This window comes from Prosopis cineraria, unplaced genomic scaffold, assembly GCF_029017545.1.
Source record: "Prosopis cineraria cultivar Desert tree isolate PC_DT_omini unplaced genomic scaffold, ASM2901754v1 PC9, whole genome shotgun sequence".
NCBI classification, from domain to species: Eukaryota; Viridiplantae; Streptophyta; class Magnoliopsida; order Fabales; family Fabaceae; genus Prosopis; species Prosopis cineraria.
Window position 1 is genome coordinate 32,800,043 of NW_026555340.1, and position 9,563 is coordinate 32,809,605.

General features: G+C 34.0%; 2 protein-coding genes across 2 annotated transcripts; one reads left to right on the top strand and one right to left on the bottom strand.

The window, feature by feature from the left end:
* Positions 1–3,694: 3,694 nt before the first annotated feature.
* LOC129319784 (uncharacterized) lies at positions 3,695–4,830 on the top strand. Its single transcript, XM_054964847.1, has 3 exons — positions 3,695–4,044; positions 4,299–4,411; positions 4,664–4,830. The coding sequence occupies exons 1-3, from the start codon at positions 3,695–3,697 to the stop codon at positions 4,828–4,830; spliced, it is 630 nt and encodes a 209-aa protein (XP_054820822.1).
* Positions 4,831–7,610: 2,780 nt separating this feature from the next.
* On the bottom strand, positions 7,611–9,034 carry LOC129319785 (uncharacterized). Its single transcript, XM_054964848.1, has 3 exons — positions 8,799–9,034; positions 8,609–8,692; positions 7,611–8,445 (listed from the first exon to the last, which is right to left on the bottom strand). The coding sequence occupies exons 1-3, from the start codon at positions 9,032–9,034 to the stop codon at positions 7,611–7,613; spliced, it is 1,155 nt and encodes a 384-aa protein (XP_054820823.1).
* Positions 9,035–9,563: the final 529 nt, after the last annotated feature.

Genomic DNA, 9,563 nt, shown 5'->3' on the forward strand with positions numbered 1-9,563 from the left:
TTGGATGATTAAATAAGGAATGCCCAAACTAATCTTAATCCTATTTCTAGAATGTTTTTGTTATATTTATTTAATGGGATTGCATATTTTAAGATTTAAATTTAAAATTATAGAATAAGTTGATTTAATTTTCTTGACTAGTTTAACCAAGTGCCATTCAATAAAATAAACAAATAATTTGAAAGTGTTAAAATTTAATTTGCACAATATATAACTGCAATAAAATAAATAATGAAAAATTAATTTATAAAAATTTGTTAATAATTGTATGCAACTGTAAAACTGTGCAGATCAAATTCTAACAATTTAAATTTATTTATTTTTATATAATAATTATATTTGTTGGTAAAAAATAATTAAACCTGGAACGTTCATCCTATAATTTAAAGGTTAGGATGAGTTGGAAAGAAAAGAGGAGAAAAATAGATAATGAGAGGATTCGACGAGTGTTTGCCAGTGGCAGTGGTGACTAGAGCACCATTGGCAACCGTGGAAGATTTGACACCGGTGGCTGGAGCAGCACCGCCCCTGGCTGAGCAAAGTTGAGCTTCAAAAGCCAACAAAATCCTGTAAAAAGGCCAAGGTAATCTGAATTTTTGCCACTAAACCAATGGTACTGTTTCCTGGATACATTTTTACCATTAACCAACCCCCTCAATTTTTTTTTTTGGATTGCCTCATTAATATACTTTTTTTGGTGATAAGGCCTCGTTTATTTACTTGACATTTTAACTCCATCAATGAAAAGGTTTTCCTTTTTAGAGAAGGGAGTTAAAACCAAAATTATAAAACAAGAAATAAACTAAGAACAAGCCCTGCAAGTGGCATAGCCATGCACGTCCTCATAAAAGAGTTTGACAAGAGAAGACGAGTTCAGAAAGTAATAAATTATCTGATGGAACAAGAAGCAAGGTAGATTTAATGAAAAGTTGAATGATTGCTTCTTTGTAAACACGATGGAAATAATTTGCTAGTCTAATTGAAAAAATATGCTTTTTTTACCCAAAATAAACAAAATTTATATATTTATAGCAGTCTTTAACAGTAATTGCCATTTTTTATTTTTATCTAACACGAACACGAATATATTTTCTTTTCATCACTTTTGATTATTTGTTATTTGAATAGATCAAGTATTAGTACTTGACAATAAATAACACCGCTCAGTCATATCATTTTCAATTACCATTTGTGTAGACATAATAATATATACTACTTACAAATTATAATTATTGGGTTGGATTGCAGATAATTTTTCCCCATAATTTATCAGAGTTTATAAAATTTTATGGGTCAAAGTGCAAATTAACTCTTAAACTATAAGTTTAGGAACGTCTAAGATCCTCAATTTATTTTTTATATAATTTTTTTAACTTTTAAAAATAGTGCAATTTGGCCCCGTCGTTGATAAAAGTTAATTTTAATTGTTAGTTGACTAGAAAGTAAAAAAAAATCTCAAAAATAAAAATATAACTCATAAGATTTTCTTAGTCCATGTCTATAATTTTTGAGGTCCTTATGTGTGAAATTTGATCCTTTTTTGTAATTTTTGAAGTCTTTTTTCTTATTTTTAATCAACTAATAATTAAAATTAATTTTTGTTAATAACACAGGTTAAACTATACCGTTTTTAAAAGTTGAAGGAAAATGTTATCCAAAAAATTAGTTTAAGGTTATAGCTACTCAGGGACTTATAATTTAGAGCTAATTTACTTAATTACCCAAATTTTATTTTTACTACTTGTGCGTGCAACTCTAACTTATCCTCGGATGAGATATAGAATAAGCAATCTTCTAACTGCCAGGGAAAAGATCACGGATGCTAATTGGAATGGTGCGGTATCACGTGAGTTCAAACAATAGTGGTCACCTCCTGCTCTTGGTTGGGTGTCCGTTAGTGTTGACGGTGCTTTTTCCCAAATCATAGAAAGTACAGGTTGTGGAGGACTGACAAGAGACAGCTCTAGGAAATTCATTGTAGGTTTCATGCATCGCTTGTTCTAAGGGGATAGTCTCACTGTTGAACTTTAGGCCATGTTTGGTATGTAGTATTGAGGGGTTGGGTTTGGCATTGGTATTGGGAAAGGCCCAATTTAATGTGTTTGGTATGAGATATTAAATCATACTTGGGTTTGCTTAAACCCAGTCAGATGGGATTGCTTAAACCCATCTCCCCTATGGTATTGAGAAATCAAACCTAGGTTTGTTATATTTTATGACAAAACTACCCATGGTAATAATAATTTTCGGACAAGAGTGCCTCTGTCATATTTGCTCTAATAAACTTCGTCAGTCTCGCATACCTGAGTTAGATACCTCAGACACCATCTCCATTGCCGACTTGCTCCATTGAACTCAGACGCCATCTCCATTGCCAACTTGCTCCATTGATCTCGCCTATCACTCGTCCATCTCCTTCATCGCGCTGTCAGGTACTATCACTCATCCATTTCCTTCGTTCGTCTTCTATGTTTTTGGGCTTTGCTTTTCCCTTTAAATGTTCAATTTAGTTCCAAAGGGTGCGTTTACGAAGCTCTTGAGGTTCACTATAGATAAAGGAAGCAAGCATAAATTTTGAGGATGATAAATTTATGATTTTACAATGGAGAATTTGAGTGCTAGACAAAATATAATCCACTGAAAATTGATCATCATTCGACAAAACCCAAATTCCACCCATAAACCCAGTTGCTTCTACTCTAATCTAATATGTAAAGCCCAGCTTTTGGACAATATAGTCAGCTTTATATCCACCAATTCTAGCTTCCACTGGAGGCTCTTAACTCCATTCTTATTTTCTCAGGGGTTCGGCCCACATTGGTTGTAAATATATTTTTGCTTCTCCATCTTTTTCACTCCATCAAGTATTGTTTCTTCATCTTTGCTTCTCCTTTACAGCTTTCCTGCGTATATGCTCCTCAACCTGCCTTTTCAGAATTAAAAAAAGAGAAAAACAATAAACACAATTATGTTTCTGCTTAGACTTCCTATTAAGCTAGTATATAAAGTACATACACACTCTTATACGATCAAGCACATTTTATGGATTTTCAGTTTTAGAATTTCATAATCAGTACTTCAAGTAATTAACAAAGCACAAACAAAGAAAATAATGTCCTCTGACAAATAACTCTGGATGCATCTCCTCAAGCATATTTTCAATGCAAGATTGATAAAAAGATGTTTAGGAAATTTTTGCCTATTTTGATACTGCATTAGTATTAGTAGTATTTTATCTTTGAGATGAACTTTTATTGCTAATTAATAAGGCAATAGAATGATTGAAAGTCCTATATATTATAGAAATTCATTGACCTATTGTCCTAGTTTAATTAAAAATGATAGATAAAGTTATTGGTATTTTTTTATATGAAATTTTTTTATAACTTTTTATAATTATCAATGAAAAGAATTTATATATTTTAGTTGTTATTTTAATTTCATTGAAGAATGTTGTCATTGTGATTTAGTGTTAACCATTAATTAGTTTTATTCCATTGTATATGTTAGATATTAATCTTTTATATATCTGTATAATTGGTACATAGTTATGGCACTATCTGAAGAAAAGAGAATACTTTTACATTTGTTTCTCTTCTGGATGAGCATGACTGAGGCAGTGTATGCATTTTGTACTTATATGTGTATGACTATTATGCTAAGGAGGCGAAGAAGCATACATGTACCTTATAAAATGGGTTTCACTGCTAAGAGATCTTATCTAAAGAGAATGATATCTAGTAGTGATGTAGCATGTTACAACTTACTTAGAATGCATAGATCAACATTTGATAAGTTATGTTCTATGCTAACGGATGTGGGTGGTCTTAAACCTTGTAAGAACATGCTTGTAGATGAACAAGTTGCCATGTTTTTACACATACTAGCTCATCATGTGAAGAATAGAGTAATACAACACAACTTTGGTAGATCAGGAGAAACTATTAGTAGGTATTTCAACTCAGTTCTTACTAGTATGATGAGACTTGGAGATATGTTGTTGAAGAAACCAGAGCCTGTGCCCGAGGACTCTAACGACGAAAGGTAGAAGTGGTTTAAGGTAAATACACATGTTATGTATTTATCATTGTTTGTTAAAGACATGTGAATAATTTGTGTTAACTTGTATTTGACTTTGCTATTTTACAGAATTGTTTAGGTGCCTTGGATGGAACTCACATTAAGTTGAGAGTTCCTTCTCTTGATAAGGCAAGATATCAAAATAGGAAAGGAGAGCTAACTATAAATGTATTGGGTGTTTGCTCACAAGATGGTTTCTTCATATATGTTTTGCCTAGGTGGGAAGGGTCCGCAGCAGATGGACGGGTTCTTCGTGATGCCATAAGTAGAAGGAATGGTTTGAGAGTTCCACAAGGTTACTATTACTTGGTTGATGCTGGGTACACCAACTGTGAGGGATTTCTTACACCGTATAGAGGGCAAAGATACCACTTAAGTGAATGGAGAGAACGATGACATCCTAGAAGTGCACAAGAGTGCTTTAATATGAGATACTCTTCTGCATGAAATGTAATTGAACGATGCTTTGGCATTTTAAAGTTAAGGTGGGCTATTCTAAGAAGCTCATCATTTTATCCTATCCGAACATAGAATCGAGTTATAATTGCTTGTTGTCTCCTACACAACTTAATTCGACAAGAAGGTGTGGATCCACTTGAAAATGAAGTTCAAGAAATGGGTGTTGATGTGGACGGGATGGAAAACACTCCAATTCAAAACATGGATGCTTCTGATGAATGGGCTACCTTTAGGGATACTCTTGCTAATGAAATGTTCACTGCTTTTGCTTCTAATAGGACATTTAGATGAATTAGTTATTTCATTTGAATATTATTATTTGTTTGAATATGTTAGTTTCCTTTGTTTGTTTGAGTGTGGTGTATGGTATGATAGAACATGTATTATTGTCATGTCCTTAATAATACATGGCTTTATTCCTTAGTAATAATATATTCTTATATTGTTATTTATGTCATTGTCAATTTCTAACATTTTCTCCTTATAGTTGAACAAACATGTCAAGCAAGTCTGAAAAGTCGGATAAGCACATGTGGACACCTGAAGAGGATGAGTTGCTAATCCAGTGCATGATGGCACTACATGATAAGGGTGAACTTGTCTCTGACAATGGTTTAAGACCACGTGTGTTGAACACTTTGAAGGATATGCTTGACGGTTTGATACTTGGAAGTGGTATTAAGGCCCATCCCCACATCTAGTCTAGGGTTGAAAAGTTAAAAATTAACTATGGTGTAGTTTCTAATCTTCTCAATTTATCTGGTTTTGGTTGGGACATTGAAAAGAAATGTGTGACAGCTCCTAAATTTGTTTGGGATGAATACGTTAAGGTAAATTTTTTATTTCTGTCAGATTCTGGTTGTTAATTGCTGCTGTCAAATTCTATCTGTCTCTGGTTATTTATTTCTGTCAGATTTTGGTTGTTAATTGCTGCTGTCAAATTTTGTCTGTCTCTGGTTTTTTATTTCTGTCAGTTTTCTGGTTTTTAATTGCTGCTGTCAAATTCTGTCTATCTATGGTTTTTTATTTCTGTCGGTTTTCTGGTTTTTAATTGCTGCTGTCAAATTCTGTCTGTCGCTGGTTTTTTTCTGTTAGTTTTCTGGTTTTTAATTGCTGCTGTTAAATTTTATCTGTCTCTAGTTTTTTTCTGTCAGTTTTCTGGTTTTTAATTGCTGCTATCAAATTTTATCTGTCTCTGGTTTTTTTCTGTCAGTTTTCTGGTTTTTAATTACTACTGTCAAATTTTGTCTGTCTCTGGTTTTTTATTTCTGTCAGTTTTCTGGTTTTTAATTACTGCTGTCAAATTTTGTCTGTCTCTGGTTTTTTATTTCTGTCAATATCTGGTTTTTTAATTGCTGCTGTCAAATTCTGTCTCTGTTTTTTATTTCTGTTAGTTTCTGTTATTTTCTGAATTGCAATTGTTGCAATTTTTCTTCTGGTTTTTACTACTGTTTCTATTATTTAATTTGACTTGTAGGTGAACAAGGAGGTTGCAAAGTGGAGGAACAGGACTTTCCCTTATTATGATGAGCTGTCCAATATTTTTGGGAAGGATAGGGCGACTGGAAAAGATGCTCAAGCATGTGAAGATGTTCTTGAAGAGATTCATGATCAAGATGATCATATTTCACCCATAGAAAACACTCATATTGAGTACATTCCAACTAAATCTTACATGGATGTATCACATGGGAATACTTCACCACAAGAGAACTCTCTAATTGAGGTGTCCCCGTCTGATGCAACTTCAGGTGCAAAAAAGAGGAAGCGAAATAGCAATGAAGATCAACCTTCCATACTTGAAGGCATGAAAATGGTTGTTCAAACACTAGCTGATGGGTTGCAGGAGTCATCTGAGCGTTTGGGCATGCATCTTGATAGAGTTGAATGTGAAAAACGCATTGATGGCATGAGGTCGTCTTTCCTCATTGAGTTGAAGAAGGTTGAAGGACTTTCCCACCAAGAACGTCTCAAGGCATATGTGAAGATTATTGGTGATGAAAATATGCTAATTGGCTTTTATTCCATACCTGAAGAGGACAAGGCTGACGTGATTCGCGAAATGATAGCATAGGCTATTATTGGTGACTCAATATTTTGGTGTAAGATAATCTTTCAGATGTAATGTTGTGTTTGGATATTTAATTTTTTGTGTTAGATATGGCATACCTTACTTGGGTGCTTGGATTTATGAGCAATACCATTGATTGTATTTTGTGTTAGATATGGCATATCTTACATGATTATAGGAATATAGTATGAAATTATGTGCTTCTTTTCCTTTTTGGAAAATTTATTTACCTTTGCATGAAGAAATTTTAGATTTGTTCTCATGATTGAATTGATCTTGAAGAAATTTCACCATCTCAACAGTCAATAAATCCAATAATTTCTCTTCTATTAATTTTATTGTCAACAAAAAATAGATGAAAAAGAGGATACCATTTTTTAATGTTAAGAATATCAGATAATAACAAGTTTCAGCAGAATTTTCTTCATTCATTTTAATAGGGAAAGCTTCGTGGGGAGGATCAAATTGCTGTCAAGAGGCTTTCAAGAAAATTTGGGCAAGGTTTAGAGGAGTTCAAGAATGAGATGATGTCAATTGCCAAACTATGAATATATGAATATATGCCAAACAAAAGCTTGGATTTCTTTTTATTCGCCTTTTATCTTACATATGCCTTGAGCAACAGCATTGATTGTATTTTGAGATTGATCAATACTATCTGTGACTTGTATAATAGCCTCAGTTATAAATATTAATGCATAATACAACATATTTCTTGTACTTGAATTTATAAAAGGATTACAATAGCATCCATATTTCTTGTAAAAGGCTTGAATATAAATCCAGAAGGTAATCAATTTGCCATTGATGGTTGCAACTCCTTTGCTTCCTTTCAATGGAAAGGTCTCCAGCCCAGTGTCGGAGGACGTCCCACATGCCTCCCACAAAGCAAGGAACAAGTCTAATTTGTAGTAAGGTATTGCATCTTGTGCTATGTCTGGTGGAACAATGGCCTTTAAAACATGTCCTCTATGCCTACAGTAATTCCTTGAAGCTGACCTTAAATGATCTGGCCGTTTTTTGCGTTAGTTTCAATGTGAACATCAACCATACCAGGTATTGGTTCCCTTGGCTCCAATTCGATCACCACTGAAGGTCTAAATTTATCCGCTTCTCTGGTACCATTTTCTACAGGTACAACGCTTAATGAGAGATTCTGAGATGCATCATTACCATAACGTTCACCAAGAAGAAAAGGTATGTGATAAGATGGAATGGACCCATATGGTGCCGAAGATGAGAATTTTAACACAGTAGCATAAATAGCGGGAAGGGCATCTATCTCTTCCACGGGTGAAGTAGTGGTATCAATTCCTAACATGCGGATGGAATTACTAGACTTAAGTCTCAAATTGCACTGTATTCTAACTCTGAGTCCTGGCATATATCTTAAGTTAGGAATGAAAGAAAAGTACTTCCTCAATGTGTTCAAAATCTCTACAATTCTAGAATCCATCATGCGTAGTGGCTCTCGTGGTTGGCTAATTCTTCCCACTTCAAAAATAATCTCTGCACTAGAACTTTTGGTAGATTTAGTTTCCTCAGCAGGGGCCTCACTGTCCTTGACACCCTCCAGGTAAGAAGGTTTGCTGTTACTAACACCAAAACTTGACAATGACCAAAATTGTTTAACAAGCAAAAGGGTCACACGTTCAAGGTGAATGCAGGATGATAAGTTCCCAAATGTCTTGAATTTTTTAAAAAGTCGAGGTGACGGGACACTATAAAAAGAAGTTGACTGTGAAGATGGTGAGATGCCAAGAATCAAGTCCCCAAGCTTCAAGATGTTTCTAAGCTTCTTCCTTAGAATGCAGATTAGCATACGCAAGTAGATTCTGCAAAATAAGCCACAGAAAACATTAAAATAGGTGAGTGGCCATTTTGTAGGCCTTTGAACTTTTTTCAAGCTATTTTAAACTTCAAGAATGAAAGATGCTGAAAAGATATCGCACAACCACTACAACAACAAAAGGGGAAAACAATTATAAACAAAAATACCTTGCATTATCACGAACTTCCAAATCAGGATAATGGAGACAAGTAAAAGCAAGCATATGAGATAATCTAAGGAACAATCTGGAACTATGTTGGTGAATTAGCATGGTCTAACAAATCCCCAGAACCCTACTTCCATGGGACCAAGATTTCATTCCTGTATTTGGGCCATGTTTCTCCACAAGGAAAAAACATGAAATTTGAGAGCAGCTCCAACAATCTGAGTGGAGGTATTGTTTCGTTTTTAGCAATTCTATCAAATAATGGGAAGTAAGAAACCAACTTATAATCCATTATCATTTTTGGAAGCAAATGCTCATCAAATTTCTGAAGTAAACGCTCTCCCAACCAAGAATGCTTTTTACAGGAGAGAAAACGATCAACAAAGGCAACAACAACAGGAACCAATCTCCAACTAACCAACATCATGTTCACATAGGAAAGTAAACAAAGTAATAATTACCAAAGAAGTTTCTGTAAATAAATACATGGTTAAAACTTAAAAAAAATCATCAACTTAGCAAATTATACCTGGAGTATTTTGTCAAATCATATGATATATCTATCAAGTTATTTTTTAGTTGCAACTAAATTTACAGTTTGATAAGATTTACAACTCATAAATAAGCATTTAAGTTTGCAATTAGGTAACAATGCTCTATACCCAAACATCTGCGACTCTGCGTGCATGTATTAACTTAGTTGTCAAGTTGGCCATCAAAACTCTATGAGAAGAATCCCCATGCTTCGTTAACGACAAAGAATCCCTTTGTGAAGGAAAAAGGAAAAAAAAATCAAAATCAAAATAAATATTCTTACCACATATAAGGCCATAAAAGCAACCATGTTCCAATTGGCTGCTGGAAATCAATCTAAGAGAGGTTGGCTGCTGGAAATCTTGCGTTCCTTAGAATTCCTTCCAACACCAGAAGACGTAGAAATGTGTGCAACAGAATGA